Below are 27,544 nucleotides of genomic sequence, written 5' to 3'. Positions count from 1 at the left end.
GCAGTTTGTGAAAATTGTTTAGTATAGAGAAGATTTATTTTGGTCAATTACCACACACATATACTTATATTTAATTACCCCATACCAAAGAGATATTTTTACTAAACCAAACACAAAGCTGCTTAGAGTTTAACATGCTTGGGCGTGCAAGACATTAAAGGTATAATTGAACTGCACAAACAAAAACAAAAGCTAAGAAACATGGTAAGCAATATAAAATATAGTCATTTCATAATAACAGAGACTCTGGTTGCAAGTCAGACATTTATAGCTTTCAGTAGCCAAACCATAGTCTGTGGGCTGCATTTGCTTCATGGATAAAATGTGACAGCAACACTCTGTCCCAAAAGATTATATGGTGTCAAAGGTTTCAAGTTAAGTACATACTTTTGTCCACATAGCTGGCTACTTTACCTGCACTCTGTACTACAAATACAGTTAATAATGTTTGAACTGTTTAGCTTCTAAACTTTCTCTTACTGAACAATATTGGTAAGTAATCAGTTTGATTTACACATAAAAATTGATTACAGTTGTCCGCCCTTCTCATATAATGCCAACATAAAAGATGACATTATAGCTTGCACAGCACATCCACTTGATAATCCTACACAATGTACAAAATCAGTTTGTATTTTCATAAAAAAACAACTAATTACCTGCACATGAATACCTGTCAATCCCTTCATATTATTCTTTAGTTTATGCCTTACAGTACTGACAATATTTACAGGTCATGTGGAAAATTAAGTATTTCCCACATTGTTTGTGAGATGCACTGCTAACCAAAGTTAAAATTAATCCAAATGCATTTAAAATCTATGTTTATAATATATTCATATGTATTGGCAGGCAAACTCCAGGATCATCTTGGAGGAAACACTGCTGCTAGCAGTATGACCAGTTTACAAGCTGTCAAAGACTTTTAAATGTCTTGTATTTAAATGCAAAATTCACTATACAATAAATATCACATGTAAGTTAAGTTTAATTTTCATCACAGAATAAAGGTAGTTGCTTATTATTACACTTTCCAACTTATATTGCCAAAAATGCAACATGGCTTTTGAAAACTTAACAACTATAAACCCTTGCAACATTCAAGGAGTGTGAGATTACTTTATTCACATAAAGCTGTCAATGAAATACTGACACTGCAACATTTTACTTTTTTAAAACAACAAATAAAAAACAGTGTCAACAATACTACAGTATATTAACCTACAAATGCATCAGAGTAACCATTAAATATTCAACTTGCTCAGAAACAGCCTTCCTCGTTAATAACAATGTAACACAGGGGAAGTATAGTTATGCTTATTAAAACTTCATGTGTCACTAGGATAGTGGGATTCACTAATGAAAAGAAAACTTCACAATATACCATTACATGCATGTCATTTAACCTACAGCTGTTTGCTATATTAGGAGGAAATACAGTAGGTTACATGTTTAATAAAAAACTTCTTTCTCATTTGATTTATAAGCCCAATTGCTATATCTGGAAAGAGAGATGTTAACAAATTATATTGTACTTGAGAAAATGTGAGCAATATTTAATGTTTTCTAAATAGTTTATGTCAACAGCTTGGATACGAGAAAATGTGAGCAATATTTAATGTTTTGTAAATAGTTTATGTCAACAGCTTGGATACACCCTGATTAAACTGTGCTCATAATTTACATATAAAGTTGAAGATGTTTAAAGTAATTTCCTTATTACCAAACTTCACATTTTTTAGTTACTGAAGCAAAAATGACAAAAAGGGTGAAATGCACATATGTTCCTCCATATGTTCCTCCATTTTTAATCTTCTTATCCACTTCCAGGGGAACGGAATAGAAGGCACAAATCAACACTAGACAGGGTTGTGGTTCATTATAGGACAAACACATGCAAACTGTCTTACTCTTACTTAACAAGAGCCTACCAATGTAAAGTTGCCATTTCAGGTAACATGCATATTTTTGGAATGCAGGAAGGGCACTGCAGCACCCAAATAAAATCCACAGAGATAAAGGAAGAGCTTAAGAAAATCCATATATGCAGCTCCCTAGGGCGGAATTTGAACTCAGAAATTTTTTATAGATGTGGGAAAGCAGAGCTAACTACTATGTCACCATGCTAGCCCCTACAAATTCAGTGAAAGTAAAAACTACAGTCATGAAAATGAAAAAAAGAACAATTTCCATATTAAAATATTATTCAGAATCTACCCACTACTACAACTATCTGTGTATTATGAACTAAAAGAGGATAAATAATTATAATAGATACAAAAACCCAAGTGTACCTTTAAACATTTGCATTCTGCATAAAGTTCAATATCATTTAAATATATGAGAAGACTAAATGATCAAACCAAATTGATGTAAAAGAAAAAAGAAAAGCATTAGTATAAAAAGGTATAAAAAAGACTTACAGCTCCTTCCTGATCCACATCAGCTCCATTTTCCAATAGATGCATAACACACTCATAGTGGCCCTTTCTGGAAGCCCAGATTAAAGGGGTTGTTCCATACTTTAAAAGAAAAATTAATTTTAGAACGTTGCCAATAGCATTCAATAGCCAATACACTGACAGCTGAAAAAATTAAGCATTCAGCCAATAACACGCTGTCAATATTTAATATTCAGATTCAAGAGAACACTTTTAAAAATAACATCACCAAAGAGTTTATAATCAGCCAAATCTAAGACAATGAAGTATATATTCTTCCTAATTTGAGATAGCCTTCTGGGTACAAAACTGACAGAAATGGAAGGGATGAAGAGGTTTGAATATCGTTTATTTTGATAATAAAGCTTACAAAGTCTGTTACGAAATGAATTAATTCTGTATTTCAATTATGACTCTTCAGTATCTAACTGAAGACATTTTTCAAACATGTTTACAGGTGCTAATGAGCCAATATGTAATAATGCAAACTCCTATACATAGTAAAAGTATATATTTAACTAGTCCCATTATTTTTATGACAGACTATGCATATGTTATTACACTTCACCTTAATAAATTTTTCAATGCATTTTTGTAATTTATACTTCTTGTTCCCTACAACACAGTCTTTGAATTTAAAATTAACTCCACAGCTTGAGGACATATGAAATATTTGAATTTTTGTTGCCTTTGTAGCTGCAGTTGTACTTGCTTAATGACCATTATTCTTTTGCTTAAATACAGTAGTTCTTAAGAAAGTACCACATGTATATTTTCTGTGGACCTTACGGGGCTCTTTGGCAAGAAGTGACACAACCATACACTCTTTAAACTGAAACTTTTTATCCACAAGTTATAAATATGTCTACTACAGATTATGTTTAATTTTTTCTTAGGATGGGAGTGCAACCCATTAATCCTATTTTGATTAAAATGATGCTTATAGCAATGAAAAGTGGTGGCACATACAAAATGAGACTGGTGGAAACATTTATGTATGGTGCAGTAACTTATCTTGACTGTTCAGTGGTCTTGACAATAAGTTTGAACAAAAAAAAAAAAACTATCCTAATGCAAAATTTGTACACACAGATTAATCTTTAAGAACAAAACCTGTCCGGGATTCATTGCTGAAAAAAAATTAAATAAACATTTTAAAAAAGGTTTAACATTCTACCAATACCTGTGTACACTTTTTTATCCTTCACAATATCTTGTTGTTCACAGTGCCTTGAAAACATATACAGATCTTTGAACCTTTACTTTATAACAAATTTCGTACTGAAATGTTAACTGTGATATTTTTATTTTAAATCACTGAAACTCAAAATTAGATTTTAATAATGCAAAATAGTTTAATATTAGGCAAAATCCATAGGAATATTAAAAATGAAACATGCTGTTTGCACAAATGCTCAATCACTTTGTTGTGGAGGCCCCAACTTTACACAGGTGAAAAAACCTAATCATTAAAACGATTAACTGCCAAATTTTCTGAATAAACCCTCAACAGTTAAGAGATCATTATTCAGGTTTCCAAACAAAAAATCTGAAGCCTGGAAGAGTAAATCTTTCAGCAAGACAATGATCACAAACACTGGCATTTGTTATGCAGTAGAATTAGAGCATAGGTGTGAATATTTTGTTTTTAAAAATATATATTTTTTTATTTAAAACTACACTAATCATTTAAATGGATAGTAGGACAGCACAAGAGTAAACCATTCTTAACTCACTAAAACACTGTCAATTTTAAAATTTCCAATCACATTTAAATCACTGGTCATTGATCTTAAAGATTCTGAACTACTGAAAACAATCTTTTTTTCAAATGTTAGTAAGCACAAGTGTAACTGCACATTATTATGTCAACTATGTAAAAATTGAGAATCATTTTTAGTTAAAAAAAAAAAAAAAAAAAAAAAAAAAAAAGATTGTAGCACTGCATTTTCCAAATGGTAAGCTAAGTATATACATCACCATGTTGAACTTGAACAATATGCAATTACATGAAATATGGTAATACTTCTCATGTAAATTCAGAGATTAAAGCAGTGAATCCTGAAATTAAAGTACACATTTCATGTTTTACTACTTACTCTGTCAGAGCAGTTAACCTTTGCACCATGCTGAATTAAAATGTGGACAATATCTGCATGCCCTCGTCCAGCAGCCCAGATGATGGGATAAACACTAAATTGCTGTAGTGAACACAAAAAGTATTAAGTGAGGAAACAAATATTTTAAACAATATTTAAGTAAACGGATAACAACTAAGATTTTAAAATAAAACTGTATTAACTATAAATTAAAATACATTTTTTTAAATCCAATTTTTTTAGATGCAACTTTTGTATGGGTGTTACACATACAGTATAACATAACGTTTCCTGACCTGCTCTGTCCATTTCAGGGTTGGTGTCATACTCTGCAAAAGATGCCAATCCGACACTTCCAATCTACTGCAGAGTCCACTATTATTTAATATTCTCATTTATTTGTACATGTAATTAATGGTATTATAGCCACAATGGTACGCATTCACACAGATATTCAAACTCATTCACACTAGAAAAATACGTTATTCCTAAACTATGGCACAAACACCTTGTAATTTTTAAATCTATTTACATTAGAAATACAGTACTTCATAGCACAAGAGTAACCTTTCCTAATCAATGTCATAACAACATGAATGTAAAAACAAAAAAAAATTATGCAGACATATAAATTAAAATGCAAGTTAAAAGATCTCTAATAATTCTTTACATTATTGAAGTGTTAGCTGCAGTGGTATTTCTGAATGCATGTGTGAGCATTGTTTATCCAAGCTTCTACTACATAGATTTGAATTGGTCGGGTTAAATGTTGACAAGTTAAACTGCTGTTAACATGGCTGCTCTGTTTCTGTGTGTAATAAAGACAAGCAGCATGCTGTTATCGTTTTTTTGTGGACTGAAGGTTTATCATGAATACAGATTCATTGCTGACTCTCTGCACAGCACAGTATAAAAGGAACAATTTGCCTAAAGTTGTCTCTATGAATGGATTAAAAAGTTCAAGAATAGTAAACTGAGAGTCTCTGATGAAAAATGATCTGACTGCCCATCCATGTCCTCTACTATTGATAGTAATGAACATGCCTGTGTAATAGTTCTGTCAAATAGAATGTGACCATTGGACTAAATGTATTAACTTGTTGGAAAGTGATGTCCAGGTAACTTGGTATTCTTTCTGTATCTATTTTAACAATATACTGTGGATACTTTCTGACCTACCCACTTAATCTGAAATATCAGGGAACGTAATAAGATTTTCAAATATGGAGCAACTTAAGTACTATAGTTATGTGACTTCTAAACCAAACCTTAATATAACACAGCATTTAATTGGCATAAATCCTAAATGAATATCAAATATAGAAGCTAAAAATTATATAAACATACTTCCAAGCCAATTATCAGTGTTAACATTTTGGTTATTACAATTCTCTTAAATATAAGTGGAGTTGTAATAGTATGGCTTTTTTGATATTGTGGTTTACTATTATATGTATTCTAAAATTCATTATAAGATAAGCAACAGGTTGCACTTCATTTGTTATTCAGTTTTTAATTAAATTACATTTAAAATGAGTACTTTATTGCTTTGACAATATTCTGTTAACAATGCAGGTCATTAGCTATAAGATGTGTATCACAAATTTATGAAAAATTTTTGACAAAACAGCTGCCATTTTAAATTTTAAAGTTTATTAATTTTCTCTAAATTATACGTAATGGGAGAGGGGAACAAAAATTTAATGTAAGCATGTTTTGCCAACTGCATATCATTACTTTGATTATTATCTATGCTAATTGCTTTCTTATAAAGCAGTGGAAAATTATTCTGGCAAACATTCAGGCCATTAACACTCCATTAATTTCCCTTAAAGTTCTTTTGTGTAATTTTACTTGCATGGAACATGGAATATTACCTGCATCACATATTTAGTTAAACAAGTTCAGTACCTGTAGGAAAGTTGGAAATTGTGTCTCATTTTATTTAATGGTTGAAAATTAGGATTCCAAGGATAATAAAACATGAGTAAATTAATAAGGGAAAAAAAATAGTACCAGAATTATGTTTTGTGTACCACAATATTCACTATATGCTGTAAGAACAAAACAAAGCACACAATTCCATATGTTTATTTTCATTTGGCTTCTCAACCAAAATCTTTAGTTATAAATGTAAAACTGCTGATAAAAACATTTTACAATAAAAAAGCACCATTTTACCTTGTCTGCAAATAAGGTAAACTGGTCAGCTTTTCCACATTCACCACAATTATCTAGCTATAGATCAATCAAATCTTTTATTATCAATATAAACATGGCATTTAATATGTTTAAATTAGAATGACTTGAAAAATGACACCCACATTTCTTGTAGCCCACATGTTGCACTACTATATATCGTGCTAGTCACTGGCAATATACATCCTCATCTAGCCCTTGCTGTTAATGTAAGTTTCAAAATATCCCTGAATTGAGAAGTACACCATACACAAACTGTGTGCAGTTTTGGTCTCCAGGTTATAAAAAGAAAATAGCAGTGCTAGAAAAGGACCAGAGAAGAGAGACTAAGCTGATTCCAGGGATACAGGGGATGAACTGGAAAGACTAAAAGAGCTGAGCCTTTTCAGTTTAAGCAAAAGAAGATTAAGAGGTGACATGACTCAAGTGTTAAAATTATGAAGGGAATTAGTACAATGGATTGAGACTGTTATTTTAAAATGAGTTCATCAGGAACACAGGGACTCAGTTGGAAACTTATTAAGGGTAAATTTCACACAAACATTAGGACGTTTTTCTTTACACAGAGAACCATAGTAATTTGGAGTAAGTTACCATGTAGCGTGGTAGATAGTAAGACTTTAGGGACTTTAAAAACTAGACTTGATATTTTCTTAGAAGAATTAAGTGGATAGGACTGGCGAGCTTTGTTGGGCTGAATGGCCTGTTCTCGTCTAGATTATTCTAGAGTTCTAAAGTTAGACTAAAAATGCATCAAGTGAAAAACTTCAGTGTCTTATTTACTAGAATATACTGCTTACCTGACCAGTAATATTTGGATTTGCACCTTTCTCAAGCAACATCTTTGCGACTTCTGTGCACCCTTTATATGCTGCCCACATGAGAGCAGTCCATCCACCCTTTTTAAAAGACAAAAAAAGACCATGCTTATATCTTCATCAAATAACAGCAGCTACAATACAAATAATATTCATTCAAATAATGAAAATATAGAGACACAAGAAAAAAAAACTTGCCCCAAGTAAAACAAGTAACTTTCTAAAGTATTTTACTATAAATTCTATGTACAACTGTACTAAAATCTATTAAGATAGACACAAGAGAATCCCACCCAAGTTTACTATCCATTCTGCCTGACAAGATTTGAAAATCACCGGGACCTAATTATGCAAGCTCCTTCCTTAAAGTACCATCTTATTCTTGAAATAAAATTAAGAGTTATTTTCAAAAATTCTGAAATGTAAATAAATATTGTAACTTCCACAATAAAACACACTTGTAATATTAAGTAATCTTTGCTCTTTTTTACTAACGTTTGTACACAAGTCTCAGTAGCTACCATCTATTATACAAGGCACAAAGAAGAAAATAAGACAACAGTTTATAGAATCGCACAACACATCTAACCCAACATTATTAGATAAGCTCATCGATCCATCCAGTTCTGTACCTGACTACTGAGCATTTTAGTAACCTGTAGCACAAGTCTATCCTGAAAAAAATGTGCATAGCAATCAATTACACTGCACAATCACATAAACAGACACATTATATGGGCCTGTTTACATTTGCTAGTCAATCCAAATGCAAATCTTTGGACTACAGGGGAACAAAAGTGACCTGCAGAAGATCCACATGAGCTGGAGTGCAAAAAAAGATTTCTTACTTCAAAATGGAAACAAACTATGACTGATTTCTTTTATAGCAATTCTATTAATTTTTCTATTAATACGTAAGAAATATGGTCAAAAGCATATTACATACTTTTATTTTCTAAATGCAAATTCTTAAATTTGCTTCATATAATAACATACTTATATCCCAGGCCTTGCAAAAGTACAGTACAAATTTTTTTGTCTCTGGAGTAGTGAAACTTTCTGGCCTAAAACAAACCCTAGACAACATATTCATAACTAACCTACATTTATTTTAGTCATTAATGATTACTATAATATTAAAAAATACTAGCATTCCTTATTGTAGCTTAGTGTTATTCAAAACTAATTTGTAATATTTTTACGTTAGATTCCTATTCTAAAATCAAAATCCTTGGGAGGAATCACTGCCACCATGCTAAGTTATTTCAAAGTGGCACTTGAGCTTTTCTACAGTGACTAATGGATATTTTCATACTAGGCATTAGTCAGAGATGACTAAAAGTAACACCTAGGAAAAAATAAGCTTTGCAAATATTAAACAAGAAGTTTATTTGGTTAAATAAACACACAAGAATGTACACAGTCTGTGGTGGACTGGCGCCCTGCCTGAGGTTTGTTTCCTGCCTTGTGCCCTGTGTTGGCTGGGATTGGCTCCAGCAGACCCCCGTGACCCTGTAGTTAGGATTATAGCAGGTTAGATAATGGATGGATGGATGTACACAGTTTTTCAATAAAATATATGATGATCATATTAAAAAGCATAAAAGATATTTGATCTTTGTTTGTTGGAATAGTTCATGAAAAGTAATAATACCATGTCATCAGAAGATAGATAGATAGATAGATAGATAGATAGATAGATAGATAGATAGATAGATAGATAGATAGATAGATAGATAGATAGATAGATAGATAGATAGATAGATAGATAGATAGATAGATAGATGCAAAGGTATTCTGTATACACTACTTTATAGAATAGAATATAAACAATGCAATGTTTCAATAATCATGTTTTCCTAGTCAGCAACAGGTCTCAACTGTCCTATTAAAAACTCATGATCATGAAAGTGATTTATATCATTTTACAAATTAAATGCCTTCTTTATAAAATTAAAATAAAATATGTTCACCAAGTCAAGAATAAAGCAGTAAAGTATAATCATATATCATTTAGTCATATATCCAAGACACATTGTTCATATCCTGTCCTATGCCTGTGATTACAAAGTTGACAGTAACTTTAGCTTGCATTGCAGTCAATTCTATTTTGCATGTATTTAAGATTTTCATTGCTTGTAAATGTCTGTTAGGGACAAATCTAGAATCTTGAAATGCGTAATCTTAATGATGTTCTGCAAAATTAAATATTAAGAAATATGAGGAATGTTAAAATAACTTATCTAAAGAAAGCAAATTGTAAATGAAGTACATACAATTCTGGTTAAAATTAAGGTCTTAACAGAAAACAAGTTTAGACAATGTGTGCGGCAAACCCTAGATTTAAGTAATCAGTAAGGACCTGAAAATGTAACATAAACAAAACAATTCCGTTTAGAAGAACGGCAATGAAAGTGTTTACATTAAAACAGCGCTCAGTTTATTTTATTAACACAGCATGAAGTCTTAAAGGTAACATCTCTGCTTTCCAAATGTACAGGTAGCTGCAGCTTCCAAATTACTATAGCAGCAGAAAATATCTATAATTTTCTCAACAGAACATATGAAACGGTAAGATCAAATTAGCCATTTATTACAAATAAGTAAAAAATAAACACCCATCTAAAGTATTCCCACAGGTTACTTGTAAGTCACCATAAAATAATTTTATGCAACTCAAACAGTTATTGCACTTACCATATCCCTATGCTCAAGGTTAGCATTGTGGCTGAGAAGTTCTCTGACAATATCGATATGTCCTTCCTTTGATGCAGAAATGAGGGCTGTCCAGTTATCCTAAGGCAGTAGACAAAATGTCGTTACTCTGCATTTTCAATTATATTATGATAGTCATTAGTTGAACAAAATTATGTAAGAATATTAAATGAAATTTAACATCCTACATACCAAATGGTCATACCAGGTGCTCATTTATACTGTTAAAATGTTTTGACACTGTTTTAAAACGGAGTACCTGAAAGGCACTAATCTCTGCTTTCAGTGCGCGTGAAAGTATGTGTCATGAGATTTATGCCTGCTGCAGTAGTATACGCCCCATAGTTATGTCAAATTCTGACATGTTCAGCCCTCAGGTAAAATTAAAAGGTGAGACAATTCACAGTCTAATGTAATGGTTTCTCTTCTTTTCAGAAAATCCTCCTAAATCTTCAGCCCCAATGAAATATCTATTCAGTAAAACTGCATTGTTAAATATGCAAAGTTAAAAAAAAATTAAAAAAAAAAAAAAAAAGTACTTGCACTGATACATTTGCCTTTCCCAAGTCAGTTATGCGTTAACTATATTCTCCTAAAATCTACATGATTAATACAGAATTAAAATTGAAAAGAGGACAGTCAATACCACCATAACCTGCTATCACATTTCCAAACTGTATGAAGAATGTCAGATTCAGCAAGGTTTCCATTATCTTAAAAAATGTAATTTAAATTATTTTTCAACTTTTATTAGGTATAACACTATAACAGTAGCATAAGGTACTAAATTAAGAAATTAAATATCTTGAAAAAACAGGCTCCAACACACATATTCCTTAATCATTTTGGTTTTTGGTACTATACAGCACTAGAAGTAGGAAAAAAAGAATAAGACTGTAGATAAATAAATGTGTATATATTCTTCAATCAAGAACAGTACTGTAATGCATGTTTCTTTCAAGTTTATTTTAAAACATTGCTGAAAATATCAACAAGAAACGAAATGCATGCAATAGCTCAAAATATGTTGTGAAACAAAGCCAGGCTGAAAAAAAAAATGCAGCCTGACTCAGAAAAGTTAAAAGACAACTCTTTAGCTAACCTGAGTGTCTTACTCTTTAATATAATGTCACTAAGGGGCTTCACCCCCTGCTTGCTTTGCTCGCCAACCACCCGGCCTGCGCTACGCTCCAGCCACTTTGCGTCTCTGCCACTCGCATATGTGGATTTCACTTTCACCAAACAACAAATCTTTTAATTCTTGCAGATATGCCTCTTCATTGGGAAGAAACACTACTTTTCCCTGATTGCAACACAAATTAGACGAAGTTGCAGACTTAAAGTTTAAATCTGAAAAATATATTCGCTCTCTTTCCGCTGCTACATTATTTCATAGAGTAATAATTTCCATTTGTTTGCCCTAATGTGATCTTTACTATCATTGTTTTGAGACTTTCGAATTTTAGTACTTTCATTATCTCTAACCTGCTCTGCATGTGTATCACATCAGCGTTTTTGAATTCTTTACGACATTCTACTTTGTCATCTATTCTTTGTCTTTTATTTCCGGCCCTGGGTGTGGTTAAATCTCTTGGCACAAAGTCTCGTCTCGCGGGACTTGAAAGTATCTCACAGAAAAAGTCACGTCTCATCCCAGGCTAAAAAGTCTTGTCTTGTCCCAGGATTTATTAATATAATAGAGAGATATATCAGTGATGCAGTTCTGTGGCAGATGTGGGCAGTTTTGCCTAACAAGATGGCAATGCAGCAGTTCATTTGAAATAAAATTCCATTATAACTTTTGGAAGAATTACTGGCCGTATTATGTCCAAGAATTATGTTTATACCAAGTAGCGATTAATTTATGAGGTCATGGGATCAACTGGCTTATGGCTCATTCTTTTAGCTCTGTCACAATGACAGCCCTATTAAGAACTATAGGGTATTAAAACCTAATTTGAATCACTGAACATAAGCATTCAGTACCTCCATCTCATTTTAGAAGTTAATATTTACCTTTCAGAACAGTAAGCACTCATATAGCCTACTGAGATCAAATTACTGAATAACACATGAGCAGATACTGCTGCCAATAGCTGTTATACATCAACTTTGGAACCTTTTCTATTTCATTTTGTAGCATTCACAAGTGCAAAGGTCAATAGCACACAAGATGACATCTAAGACATGGTTTGTGGATCCTTATGTAACATATATAACCATCCAACTGTCATGCAGTTAATGATGTTGTGAGTATGAGTAGTGAGACCCCTATATTTTAAGACTTTATTTGGTGATGGTGTGCTTCACAGTATTCAGTACCAAAATGATTTTGTGCTTATCATGTGCCTGTACTATTCGTATTTTGCACACCACAATTGTAAGAACTTGAACTTAGTGTGAATGCCTACAAAGATATTTATTCATACTTTAAAAGTATCATTTCTTCCAGTACTAATGGTAACATACCATCAGATACATGGATTTACTAGTCATCAGCTAGCCCTATCCGATACTTGCTTTATATCATAAAACAGAAGTAATTTTTTTTTTATCTTAGGCATTCTACTTACATCTCCTTTAGTGGAAAACTGGTCGAAATATTTAATTCTGTTTAAAGATACTTTGGTTTTCTTGCGGCACCTCAAAGATATGAGGACAGGTTAATTGTTAAATTAAATTGGTCCAGAATGAGTAAGTTTGGGTAAGCGTAAGGGCTCGTTTATAGTTCATGCTCAGAACACGTACACACACACGCATCATGGCTGCCACGTGTTCCCAGCATTTATTTGACGCGTCTTCTGAGCACGTCCTCAGAAATTAACGTGACCCTTGTGCAAGTTGCAGTACCAGCAAAAAGTCGGGGGGGGCGTAGTGTGATAAAAGTTGGAATGTTATGTCAGAGTCTCTGTTTACTATCTACATGTGACAGAAAGCCGCTTTGAGGGTCCTACAGGATTGATGTGCACGCTTTGATGTTTGATGACTGGTTTGATGTGGTGAAGCAAAACGTAAAATACAAATGCATTCATGGTGCTTTTATATTCAAGCGTCGCATATTCCCGATCGACATAATGTACAGTGCTGTATTTGAGCAACAGAGAAAAAAATTAAGGACGTGGTGAAAAGGTGTATTTTGTGATTAAAGTACATTGATCGAGATTAAAGCCAAAATGACCACTTTAACCTCGTAGTTTACTTTATCATTAAAGCAGACCGTCGTAAACGTCATCCAGTTGTTTAATCGCTATGAGCTTCTTGGGCTTCCTCCTGACCTGACAGATGCGGCAAACAGCAATAGATCACCACACAGAACACATTAAATTTATGATATTCCAACACTCTGCACATTTAGAATCCTTAGATATCAGTTTCATGATGAAATGCATTAAAGTATGTATGTTACATTTTACAGATGAATTGTTAAATTTCATTTAAATAATGAGTACTGTTAATAATTACACACATGGGGTGACATGGTGGCAGAGCAGTAGCGCTGCTGCCTCACAGGGAGTCACGTCGCTGGTATTCCCTGCCTGGAGTTTGCATGTTTTCCTGCTGGGTTTTCACAGTGTGCTCCAGTTTCTTTCCAAAGTTATGCAGATTTGGTGACACTAAAATGACGCTAGTGTATTTGAGTGCTTGTATTCACCTTGCGATGAGCTGATGCCCTGTCCAGGGATTGTTTCTGCCTCATACCCAATGCCAGCTGGAATGGGCACATCCCTGGATTGATTAAACATCATTTTCAACAATATTGTGGCAAGGTGTCATCGGAATTAAATGTGTGTTCCAGGCAGTTCACAACACAGTGAAGCCGAACCTGTTCTCACCATGATTAATATCTCACACTGCCACCTGGTGGATTCTTCTAGATTTATGTAAAGTACGCGCGCAAGTATAAACAGTAAAATGCTTGTGTAGCAGTTTCCGCTGGAGCATGCGTTGCGTCACGTGAAGTATAAACCTGGCCTTAGACTATGCCTTTGAATTGAATGGTGTCATTTCTAGGGTTAGCCACTCTCTTGCTCATTTTGTTACCAGAAAGGTCAATGCTTCATTCACCCCTCATATGAAATATATAGGTTCAGAAAATGGTTGGATGGATGGATGATGCCTGTGTATTATCAAATGCAATTTTAAACTTACTGTGAAATGATTGTTGCTTAGATCATCGGTCACAAATCAGGCAGATACAGGTGTTTTGCCACTATTGGGACGGAGGTAAATTGAGTGAGAAAGCAATTATCTTTCCATAAGCCTCAGAATTTCCCATCTTCTTTGAATGATATATTTCAGAATTAAGTTCTCTAAGTTTTAAGACTTAGTCTTAACTAATTTAGCCCTTTATTCTCATAGCAGCTGATTCTTATGTACTAAACCTTGAGTCTAAATATGGTATTTGACATGTGCTACTATAATTCTTACACTCCTATCTTGTATATCTTAACCTCAAAGACAAGATAGATGTTTACATTTGTCTTTCTTGATAATGCTCCATGCATATGTACAATATATAGGAGCTGGTATCTCTTCAGAGGCAAGATTGCAAATTAAGCATTACAGTATTGCACTTCCCACCAAGGTCACTCAAGGAGTTATGTGGCTCAGGAATAACTAACTTTCTTGTACTGATATTATTAGTACTTTGTCACATTTCACTGTTGCAATTACAGTGATCAAGTCCACTTGTATATTGATAAATTGTGAGGGGGCAATGATTGGAATATTTTCACAATCACACTATCCTTACTTGTTTGTTCATTCAGAAGATCCAGTGGCTTCTGTGATATACTAGAATGTACTATAAGTACAGTGCCCTCTATAATGTTTGGGACAAAGACACATTTTTCCTTGATTTAACCCTCTACTCCACAAATTACAAATCAAACTATTCTGACGTAATTAAAGTTCACACAGCAGACTTTAAATTTAAGGGTATCTGCATAATGTTTGGGACAATGAGCATCACAGGTGTTTGTGATTACTAAAGAAGATACTCCGCACCTAGTGATGTCTATAACTTAAGGGTATTTGCATACATTTCGGTCACACCATGTAGAAATGACAACACTTTTCCTATATGGTCCTCCGAATTCAGGGCACCATAATGTGTGGGACATAGCAATGGTAGGTATATTAAAGAAGTCATATTTAGTACTTTGTTGCTTATTTCTTGCATGCAATGACTGCTTACAGTCTGTAATTCATAGACATCACCAGGTGAGGACGATCTTCTCTGGTAATCACAAACACCTGTAACGCCAATTTCCCCAGATGTTTTCATAGACATTGGCATGTCTCTTACAACACTGAACATGACTTTTACTCCACTGCTACTTGCAGAACTTCTACAGCTCAATGTCATTTATGGGTTTCAGAGCATGAATTTTCCTTTTCAGATCCTGCCATAACATCTTAGTAAGGTTTTACATTTCATCATTGACTATACTCATTCCAATGCTGAAAATTTCTTTTTGTTCAAGTATTCTTTTGTACAACTGTTTGTATTGTTCTCTTCATGTTCATGTCACATGCCCGATCTTAAATACTACTTCAGCAAAGGACAGATGGCTTGCCATTCTATTCAGGAGTCTTTAGAAAAATAAGAGTAAAATTAATTGTGGGATGTTGTTCAAGTTCGTGATTTAGAAAAGTATCCATTCCACATCTATCAACAAAGCACAAATGCTTCTGTAATAGATTTGTGTGAAATATGGGGGAAAAAAAGAATAAAGGAAATATATATAACTGCAAAAATAAGGTCTTGGAAAAGTGGAAGGGGTTGGCGCCCTGCCCGGGATTGCTTCCCTGTCTTGTGCCCTGTGTTGGCTGGGATTGGCTCCAGCGGGTTGGAAAACGGATGGATAAATGGAAGAGTGGAAGGATACAAGACTAATGTCTTTGAAAATGTTCTGTGAAATATCAGTGAGGTAGGAAGTGTAATAGCTGAGAATAATCTGTTTTCAAGGAAAAAGGATGTGAATCTTTCTCTTAATGTAATGTTTTAACAATGCTAGCTCAACAATGTGTATGAATGCATTATTAAAAGCTAAAACAATTACTACAATGTAACAGGGAATGTTTCAACAAAACTTTCAATAAAATTTCAATAAAAAAAGAAAGTGAAAAATTTGACCTTATTACAAATGTCACCTAACAATTATTCATTTAAAAATACGTTTTTATACTTACAACATCTTCTAGGTTAACATTTGCTCCCTTTTTAAGCAGTTCCTGGACAATTTCAAGATTGCCTTGTTCTGCAGCCAACATTAAAGGGGTTTGTCCATTCTACAAAAGAAAAACAACCAAGTGAACTTGAGAACAGGTTAATCCTTTATCTACATATATTTCCACTTCAAGAACACACTTTTAAACTATTAATTACTAACAGTACTTTAAAAAGTATTCTTCATATTTAAAATGAAAGCCTCAGAGCTTCTCTCAACATAACTCTACTTTTAAAATTAAAAGGATTTTTTGTTTTAAAATGTAATTTCAGGGTAATGAAAATTAAATCTTTTATTTTCAAACAGATAGACTAACCACTGATGCTTATGAATAAATGATGTAACTAAGAGTCTGCAATTTTAAAATTGTCCATTTAGAATAGTAATTTACGATGAGTCACCTTTGTACATAGTTTGATCATTTTAATTCAGTGATATTAAAAAAACATATTACTCTGATATCAACAATTTTTGTTGAGCAACTAATATTGTTACTCCAAGTACGCTAACTCAGATCTTTATGATTAATTTCCCCCGAAGATGTGTAAAGTATGCTAATTTGACCTCCTTCTCTAAACTGGCAATATGCAAGTAATATTCCATCCAGAGTTTATTCCTGGTGTGGAATAGATGCTAAAACGTTAAACAGCTGCAGCATGAACTCAGTCTGATGTTACTTTCAAGCCTCAGTTGAGGTCATGAAGGTATTCACCTATGACATTTTTCTGTGATTTGCTGTATAATGAATTTTATTGGGGGGAAAAATGGAAAGAATCAAACAACAAAACAGTCAAGAAAAGGATGCCATTTTACCTTGTAAAATACAGGCATTTTTCTTATTTTTTTTGTTTAGAAAAATTATAATATCACAGTACCATATATGAACTTTTGCCATATTTTTACTATGCTGGACAAGAAAACATTTTTAGTAAAAAAAAAATTGTTCAACTATTCTGGCTAATATCAATCAAAGAATCACTAGCCTCTAGGTAATTTTTATAAATTTCAAAATAATATTTAATACAGTGAAAAATAACTTAAAAATCTAGCTTTAGTAATATACTTTCAATATGGTTTCACATCCACTTATCTTTAACATGAACTGGAAAAACTAACTAAAAAAAATTTAATTGTATGTTAGCTTAATATCTAAAAATATACACAACACTATATTTTCAATACCTCATTTCTTTCATCCACCTCCTTGCACTTCTCCAGAAAGGCTTTGACACCAGCCACATTCTCTTCTTCAACATAGGTAAGCAAGCTTGGAGCCATAATGCTTGCCATCTTCAATACCTATTATTCAGTTCCCAGTGTTGCTAGACAGTAGTATTACTGAAAGAAATAAAATAGTCACAAAATAATAAATAAATAAAATATTTGCCCTGTATAAAGGTTAATTGAAAAGAAAGTACCTTTATGAAAAATATATATACATATAAAATTGAAAAATATATATAGGTTGCTGACCTTTACATTTTCTGAAAATCAGCAGCTGCCTAAAATACATCTAATGAAGGCATTAGTCTTAAATCAGCACCAAGGTCGTGACTGTCCTATACCATGCCATATAATCCACATGGAGATAAACACATGGGGATCTGACAACCTATAAGGCAATATGAACACAACAGTTTTCCCATTTAGAAGTGCACAAAAAAGTGTCTACTCACATGAGTATATGTTACATTTGAAAAAAAATATATGAATATATATTTTACAGTGCGAAAACCCAAACGTGACCTAGAGCCAAACAAACACATACATGTACATCTATGGCAGAAATATTGAGCAATATTAACTGGATATATCCAAACTGTGTTAAGTTTACTAATTAACATAATGTAGATCAGTTCTTAATCAGTTCTTGATCTCAATCTGTATGTTGCAGGGTTCTAAGAGGGTTAACAGTATGTTGTGGCAACTACTGTAATATATAGCTTAGTTCAGCATGATGGTAAAAAGACCTTTAAATTCTTGAAACTGTCTTGGACACTGTGGTGTGTTAGGAAAGCTAACAGCAGCCACAGGACCAAAAAAAGAATAAAAAATGTTGTGAGCACATTAAGTCAAGTGAGAGCCATGATCCAGACGCATATGAGAATTTGTAGCTAAAGTAAAGTACATTTGCTTACATGTGCATTAATGTGCATCATAATCGTATGGCATCTGGTCACATTATAAATTGGTCAGAAATGCAGAGTACTCACATTTAACTGACAATGCAAATGTGTTTTATATCCACATACAACAATTAAGTCAGTGGAGAAGGCAGAAGAATCATGTAGGATGGTGCCAGCAGTTAGGCAAATCCCAGAAGAGTGATATGCTTTAACACCTTTCCCATTTTAAAAAGTAAGCGGAGTGGCAGCTGCTGTGTGTGTATGTGTGTGAAGTCAAGCTACCATTTTTTCAGGAGAATGTTAAATGTTAGGCTTCATGCTGAAACTCTGACGTTCTAATGGCAGAGTGGCATTCCTTTTCATTTTTTCTTGTTGGGTCATTATGAGCAGCCAATTTCCATTCTACCTAAAGGTTAGTAGCTGTGACATGCTCTGCTGTGAACATGGAGGCAAGCAGACACTGAAGACGCATTTTAATGGCAGGTGTAGGGCTGTGATATCTTAAAAGTTCACATCTTTATTTTAAAATATTGACGACAAATGATACCGTTGTTTGGGGCGCACAGGCATTTTAACTTAGGATGCAATAGTTTTGTTGTCTCACAGATTGTTGCAACTCAGCACGTGTAAAAGTATTTGGTAATGTAACTATGATGACTCACATGTTATTCGATCCACATTTAAGAAGGCCACAAATCATGATGCCGTATTTTCAGGAAACTCTAAAATTACATCTGCCTCATCATAAAATGGATTTCAATAAATGTAAAGCAAAGGGAAACTAGAAGGTTTTTTTTTTGGGAAAGTAGAAGTTACTAATTGCTTTTACTCACTTAAACACAACTTCCTCAGTTGTGTTCTTCTCTATCATTTTCTGAAAAAAAAAAAAAAAACTGACTCGACACACGTTATAGAAAAAAAAAATCATACTTCATAGATTCACTGTAGCACATATTTTGCTTTTTCTTATATGTGCAAATGACAGGCCATAAAAGCTACATAAAGCTGAGTGTTGACTGGTACTGCGGCTTGCAATGTATGATGTGTATGCAGGAAGGCAATGGTACGGTCTTTTGAAAATAATGCAAGGCACTGAGCTGATATATAGCGTAATCAGTTTATTTCATATTTACTATCTCATATACACAGGCACCATCTTATTCCTCCTTCCAATGCACTATTAGTTTTACATGATGGGGTGGGCTCCCCATTGTAGATCAGAATGCATGTATATTAATATAAGATATCAAAGGGAGAGAGGGTCCCCTTGAAGTTTGGATAGCCACTGGTACTAGCCCACTTCAAGCACACTGAATCTGCGAGCACCACAGCAGCTCTTCCCATTCAGACTTTGTGCATGATGCACTGATCAGGCTGCCTTCCCTGAACTACAGTGCACTCCTCCTAAATATGCCAAGCACAGGAATCTCATGTGCGTCATGCTGAAAATATGAGAGCCGAACAGATTTCATGTGGGGTGTGCAAGATTTAAACAAATCAGCTGCAGTTTGGTGCTTTGAGTAAAATTCTATAAAAATGTGTGGAGCCAAAAGCCAATGTTTATTAATATCGACAATGCCTCCGGCCAATCAGCAATTATTGATAGCATCCACCATTGGCTCAGGCCTAGCTAGGTGTAAATGTGACAAGATTAAATTATATACTATACAATCTATATTTGAAATGCAAATTAAAGGGGGACTTTGAGGCTGTATATAACATGTGTTAAATATTAATGAAGCAGGCCACTCTAAAAAGGTTCAAGGTCTGAATCCAGCCTGCAAACTTTTAAGATTGTCATCTTGGCTAGTAGAAAAACATTGTGAGCCACTCAATGTAACACTGAATATTTTAAAAATGCAAATTGCATGTCAGTTTTCGTTTTTGTATTCAGAAACTCACAGACTTGGGATAAGTTAGGTTTGACTAATGGATAGCAGTGGACAGATATTAATATAAAATTCTGCAATGGACATACATCACTTGTTGGAAGGTCACATGATCATGTTGCAGCTGCCCACATACATACAGTCATATGAAAAAGTTTGGGAACCCCTCTTAATTCTTTGGACTTTTGTTTTATCATTGGCTGAGCTTTCAAAGTAGCAACTTGCTTTTAATACATGACATGCCTTATGGAAACAGTAGTATTTCAGCAGTGACATTAAGTTTATTGGATTAACAGAAAATATGCAAAATGCATCATTACAAAATTAGACAGGTGAATAAATTTGGGCACTCGAACAGAGATATTACATCAATACTTAGTTGAGCCTCCTTTTGCCAATATAACAGCCTCTAGACGCCTCCTATAGCCTTTGATGAGTGTCTGGATTTTGGATGGAGTTATTTTGACCATTCTTCCATACAAAATCTCTCAAGTTCAGTTAAATTTGATGGCTGCCAAGCATGGACAGCCTGCTTAAAATCATCCCATAGATTTTCGATGATATTAAAGTCAGGGGACTGTGACGGCCATTCTAGAACATTGTACTTCTCCCTCTGCATGAATGCCTTTGTAGATTTCGAACTGTGTTTTGGGTCACTGTCTTGTTGGATTATCCAACCCCTGCGTAACTTCAGCTTTGTGACTGATGCTTGAACATTATCCTGAAAAATTTGTTGACATTGGGTTGAATTCATCCGAACCCTCGACTTTAACAGGGGCCCCAGTCCCTGAACTAGCCACACAGCTCCACAGCATGATGGAACCTCCACCATATTTGACAGTAGGAAGCAAGGGTTTTTCTTGGAATGTGATGTTCTTCTTCCACCATGCAATGCGCTTTTTTGTTATGACCAAATAACTCAATTTTTGTCTCATCAGTCCAAAGCACATTGTTCCAAAATTAATCTAGCTTGTCTAAATGAGCATTTGCATACAACAAGCGACTGTTTGTGGTGTGAGTGCAGAAAGGGCTTCTTTCTCATCACCCTGCCATACTGATGTTCTTTGTGCAAATTGCATTGAATTGTAGAACGATGTACAGATACACCATCTGCAGCAAGATGTTCTTGCAGGTCTTTGGAGATGATCTGTGGGTTGTCTGTAACCATTCTCACAATCCTGTACATACGCCGCTCCTGTATTTTTCTTGGCCTGACAGACCTGGGTTTAACAGCAACTGTGCCTGTGGCTTTCCATTTCCTGATTACATTCCTTACAGTTGAAACTGACAGTTTAAACCTCTGAGTTAGCTTTTTGTAGCCTTCACCTAAACCATGATGCTGAACAGTCTTTGTTTTCAGATCTTTTGAGAGTTGTTTTGAGGATCCCATGCTGTCACTCTTCAGAGGAGAGTCAAAGGGAAGCACAACTTGCAATTGACCACCTTAAATACCTTTTCTCATGATTGGACACACCTGTCTATGAAGTTCAATGCTTAACGAGCTAATCCAACCATTTTGGTGTTGCAAGTAATCAGTATTGAGCAGTTACATGCATTCAAATCAGCAAAATTACAAGTGGACCCAAATTTTTGCACAGCCAGTTTTTCACATTCGATTTAATTTCATACAACTAAATACGGCTTCACTAAAAATCTTTGTTCGGAGAACACCCCAGTACTCAGATGTTTCTAGGAAATGAAAAACATACCACTGTTATCTTTTTTGTTGAAAGTAAATTATTATGCAGGCTGAGAGGGTTTCCCAAACTTTTTCATATGACTGTAATCATCTACCTTTTGAAGGTCACAAACTGGATTACAGGTTTTCTTGTTTGTAATATTAAATAACTGGTGCATTTGTACAATTTTTTGCAATACTAATTATGCACACTTTCTATATCTATCTATTTAGCTAAACATACCCATAATGCAGATGCTCACAGATACTTAACACTGTACACAGGTATCCCAGCATGCTTTGTTTATGAGTTGACTATATAAAAGAGAACACAACAAGATATTAAAACTTTATTTAAAAAAAAAAAACTTAAGTTAAATGAACTACCCACTGGTTCCCAAAAATATTTTACATTGTGCCCCATTTTTAATGTTACAGATACAACATGCAAAGGGAAGCATGTGAAACCTTCACAGCATGACATATAACTGGTGCAAGTTGATAATAAAAGACAGTCAAAAATAACACAAATATTTAAAACTAATAAATCAAGAGATTAAATATGCACTATGTTAGGAATATTGAAATTACTTTCCCCATTCTATTTTAATATTTCTTAAAAAATAATTTTCAAATTCTAAATAAACAAAAAAAAAACACAGAAAATGAATGATGCTTAGCAAATCACCTTTATAATTGTGTATAGGTGAATACAAATATGGGATTTAGAGTGACATGAAAAACTGAAGCTCCTAACAACAGTCACCATATGCTTCTAATAATGTTACCAGGGAAAATAAAAATATAGACTTTGTTATAGGGGTTGATTCTTGCTTTTGCACTCTAAACTGCAGACTGAAATTTCAGTCAATCCCACACCATTCAGTAAAACAAACCAGAAATGAGCCCAAAAACCAAGATTCAATTTATGAAATATCATCAAATCAAAAATACAGGTTTCCACAGATAAACTTAAAAGCAAATTAGTTTAAGAGTTTTCCACACAGATTTTTTTAACTTAGAAACACACAAAGTACACAATGACAAATTGCAGGCTTTGAACTGTAAAAAAATTGCTAAAAGCATATATATGTATTATGCTACATTACATAAAATTCAGTTCCAGCACACAGACCTTTTTAAAAAAATTTAGTGTCACTTTTATACATGACAAAAACTTCAGTGTAAAACAATTTCCACTTTCACTTAACTAACTTGCATTGCATAAATTCAGCGTACATAGGCACACCACCTTCATTTTATACTTCAAAACTGCAGGAAGAATAAAAACAGAATTTCATATTTTCTGCGGTGGGTTGGCACCCTGCCCAGGATTGGTTCCTGCCTTGTGCCCTGTGTTGGCTGGGATTGGCTCCAGCAGACCCCCGTGACCCTGTGTTCGGATTCAGCGGGTTGGAAAATGGATGGATGGATTTCATATTTTAGAATAAACTTTTGCAATAATTTCTCAATGTCTGTGCATCAGTGTTTACTAGTAATTTTGAATCTATTGTTGCATCAGTGCTTACTAGTAATTTTGAATCTATTGTTGTATCAGTGCTTACTAGTAATTTTGAATCTATTGTTTCTTCAGTAAGTGAATTCAAGTTCAGTTCACAACAGTTACGAATAACCCACGTGCAACTTACTTATTTTGCAGTAACATTTATAAATACTCTTACGACTCTGACCTATGAGGAAATATACATGTGAAAATCTGCAGGGTGACAGATCCATATGTATTAGAATGGCACAAAAGAGGCTGTGCTGAATATACGGTAGCCCAGTAGGTCAGACTGGAAAAATTCCAAAAGATGGGTAGCATGGAGAGGAATTTAAGTAATTCACCCAGCATTTCTGAGGCTGACAGTGTAAGTCATCCCAGGTCTCCAACAGAAAAAGAACTAATAAATGGTCCTTCCAAAGGCCATTAACTATCGTTTTTGTCTGCGAGTCTGTGTGAGTTCTTCCGCCCCCACATCTCATGTTGTTGCAAAATATTGAATCTGCTAACGATGGTAAATGCTGGAGCAAGTCAAAGATACCATCCTATTGCATTTTGTTTGAACAGAGAATATTAACAGTTTAATAAATTAACAATAAAATAAATAATTAGATTTTACAGGACCACATTTTAGTACAGAGTATCCAAATGTTACCACTGCATTATTTATTGGGACATAAAGTGTAAGTAAAATATGTTTGATACTCCCTGGTAAAAAAAATAAAATAAAATAAACTTCAGATCATTTTAAGCACCTTTTGCAATGACTCAATAAAGTAAAATAAATCAAGACAGTATCTAAAATAAAATATTCGACATAATTCTGTTTTACAAGCAAAAAATGACAAGTTTATATTAACAGATAAATGCAGGTATTTTATGCCCTATAAACAAAGTATTTATGTACAAACACATGCATCTGGTCATATTTAAGCACAACATTTTAAACTGACTGGTTTCCTTTCCTATAAATATCAATTTTACTTCTAATTCATTAGCCCAACAATTGCAAAAAAAAAAAAACAAAAAAAAAAAAAAACTACTTAATTAATCATTGTTAGCTGTTTCTTAATCACATTTTGTTCCTGAAAACTGTGAGCATACAGTCACCTATGCCACATGTCAACCATGAGATGGCAATGATTCAAAGATTAATGGAAATTTTTTATTTGTTTTCAGGAATTAGAAACTGTGGCACTCAGAAGTTTCACGTATACTTTTGAATGTTTACCATAGTATATGGCTACACATTATAACCAGTCATAGTTTTCCATCATTTTTCAAATGTGTCAGCAAAAAAAACAAAAAAAAAAAACAACACTATATAAAAGAAACAAGCCTGTACTAATAAAGAATGTTATAACAAACCAAAACTATTAAAATGAAATAAATACCAGGAATCAATTTAAAAAAATCAAAATGTACTGGAAGTACTGGCCCTGAATGTAAGAAAGAAAGCTGAAAAGACTATTAATTTCTTATAACCTTCACACAAATTATGCTGCCATAGCTTTTTAATATTTGCATATATTTACTTTTGCCTTTTTATTATTTCTCCTAAAATGATTCCAATAAAATTTCAAGGGATTTTTTTTTTTTGCTCTTGAAAGACATGATCTGTAGTGGGTGTAGCACAGCCCCAAAACCACACACAACTAAACCACACACAAGTCTTGGGTTCCAGTAGACTTATTATATTAAGCTCAGTATCTCTGAATAGGTGTTTTACACATTTTACTTTCCTTTTCATCCTTCACTGAAACCTCCCTCGGTGAGTATCATTCTACTCACCTCCCGACTTTGACTACCTGAGTGAGGTGGCCTCTTTTACCCTGGACCTGGGAGTACTTTTGGAGCCAGGACACTGCCTGAAGGAAGTACTTCCAGATCAGGCAAAAAGCCTTCCAAAGTAGGAACAGTCCTTCCCTTCAGCTCCCTCTGGCAACAGCCATGGAACACAGTGGGCTGTCCAGTGAGACAACAATTCCTAATATGCCCCATGCACTCATACATGGATGCACTGGTTCTGGGGGGCTGCCACCTCATGTATCAGGGCAGTATATAGTCTTGACAGGCTATCTCCCCCTGCACTTCCATTATACTGTCCTGACAGACAGATTAGAATCTGTTATCCAACCCTGTCCGGAATCTATCCATGTTGACATGTCATGCCAATTTCCTGGTTGAGGCAAGGGCAGGGTTCATCCTATCGGAAGGCTAGTCCATCACTTTGCAAAGGAAAGCAGTAGAAGTAAATAACAATAAAATATATAGACATACAAACACACACACATATTATATATATATTATATATATATATATATATATATATATATATATATATATATATATATATATATATATATATATATATACATACATACCATAAATACATACATATACACACACACACACACGCATACATAAACACAGTTTACAATGAACACTTTTGTTTTCTGATATGATGCATATTTATTGCAATGATAGATTAAATTTTAGATGAAAGGGATCATGCAAGAGCATATACCAAATACTGTACCTTGGGTGAACTAGTAACTGTTTTATTGGGCCCAATAACTTAATGTGATTTTTTAGCAGCAAAATGGCAACCAGAACATCTTTGGAGTTATTCATGAATTTCTCTCACATCTCATGAAGTTTTAAGTGAAGTTGAGGCAAAGCAACGTATGCCAAATTTGTCGTATGAACTGCCTGCAAAAGCTGAGTCTGTTAGTCTAAAGATGGCAAAGGAGAGGAATGGCGACTTTGGATGTGTTCTGATCATTGTATCTGGGACTGCAGAATAAAGTAAATAAATTCAGTTAACATTTAAAGTGCAAATCAAAATGTGGTTTCAGTAATCTGTGTTTTTTTTTTGACCTCTGAATTCTGACAACATATCAAAAAGAGACTTGAAACACTGTAGGATTGCAGACAGCTGACTCATGGAACATAAAAATTTCCTGTACTATATATATTTAAACTGGAATGTACTTGTCATTTCCAAATATAGATATAATGGCAGAAGCAGGACACTCATATATATACATCTCTTAATTGGCTTTCATGGGAAAACAGCTTCACATGTACAGCCAAAACAATTAGAAAATTTCTTTTATAAATGCAACCACTAGGTTTGCTTCTTCACTGATGTCTGTATCTAATACATTTTAATGTGTCTTGTATAATACTGTATTTATTAAATAATGGTTTAAGTTTTGGATGTTATTGTAGAGATTTGCATGGTGCAGTTTTGAATACAATCTGCAGGTATTAATAAGATATCAAAAACACATGGTACAGATAGTGATGTGTTGAAAGCAGAAAAATAGCCATGTAATGATGCACTGTTTCTCAAAAAACATTTAATTATTAATTGAGAAATGTGCCCCATTTGAGATGGTTTATAGCCCTCTGGAAACTCAGAATTGCAGTAAGCAGATTTATTGCACATAAACGTGAAAGGTGACAAAAAAAAAAAAAAAGAGACTATGGAAATGGTAAGCAATTAAAATCTAATGTTAGGGTTCAAAAAAGAAAACATCAGCATAATTAGGCAAGTATGGATTTGACTTTCATAACCAGTTTAAAATTAATTAACACAATTAATGTAAATTTAACCAGTTTAAAATTAATTAACACAATTAATGTAAATTTATGTGTTTGGAAAAAATCTTCACAAAAAACAGCTTTCTTTTGCTATTTCTTGTGCTACCTAATGTAAGTTCGATATAAAAACCATAGTCCATTTTCGTCTTGAATTTTCTTCCCATTTTTTGCATGGGAATCTCTTTCACATTTTTCTCCTTTTGCAGATTTATGCTTAAACAGACCTTCATTGA

General features: G+C 33.7%; 1 protein-coding gene across 13 annotated transcripts in view; it reads right to left on the bottom strand.

Moving 5' to 3' along the window:
- Positions 1 to 27,544, bottom strand: part of kidins220b (kinase D-interacting substrate 220b) — a 171,521-nt gene that overhangs the window by 129,196 nt on the left and 14,781 nt on the right. For 11 of the 13 annotated variants that reach the window (XM_051924905.1, XM_051924908.1, XM_028796888.2 and 8 more), the window contains exons 2-7: positions 17,688 to 17,843; positions 16,468 to 16,566; positions 10,255 to 10,353; positions 7,540 to 7,638; positions 4,541 to 4,642; positions 2,424 to 2,522 (exon numbers count right to left, since the gene is read on the bottom strand). In XM_051924905.1, the coding sequence (XP_051780865.1) occupies positions 2,424 to 2,522; positions 4,541 to 4,642; positions 7,540 to 7,638; positions 10,255 to 10,353; positions 16,468 to 16,566; positions 17,688 to 17,795 (606 nt within the window). In that variant the 5' untranslated portion in view covers positions 17,796 to 17,843. Of the gene's footprint in view, positions 1 to 2,423; positions 2,523 to 4,540; positions 4,643 to 7,539; positions 7,639 to 10,254; positions 10,354 to 16,467; positions 16,567 to 17,687; positions 17,844 to 17,978; positions 18,118 to 19,464; positions 19,483 to 27,544 lie in introns of those variants that run through there. The other 2 variants (XM_051924906.1, XM_051924907.1) reach the window with 2 other exon arrangements.

Source organism: Erpetoichthys calabaricus, chromosome 3 (genome assembly GCF_900747795.2).
Source record: "Erpetoichthys calabaricus chromosome 3, fErpCal1.3, whole genome shotgun sequence".
In the NCBI taxonomy this organism is placed as follows: domain Eukaryota; kingdom Metazoa; phylum Chordata; class Cladistia; order Polypteriformes; family Polypteridae; genus Erpetoichthys; species Erpetoichthys calabaricus.
This window is presented reverse-complemented; position numbering and strand designations above follow the sequence as displayed.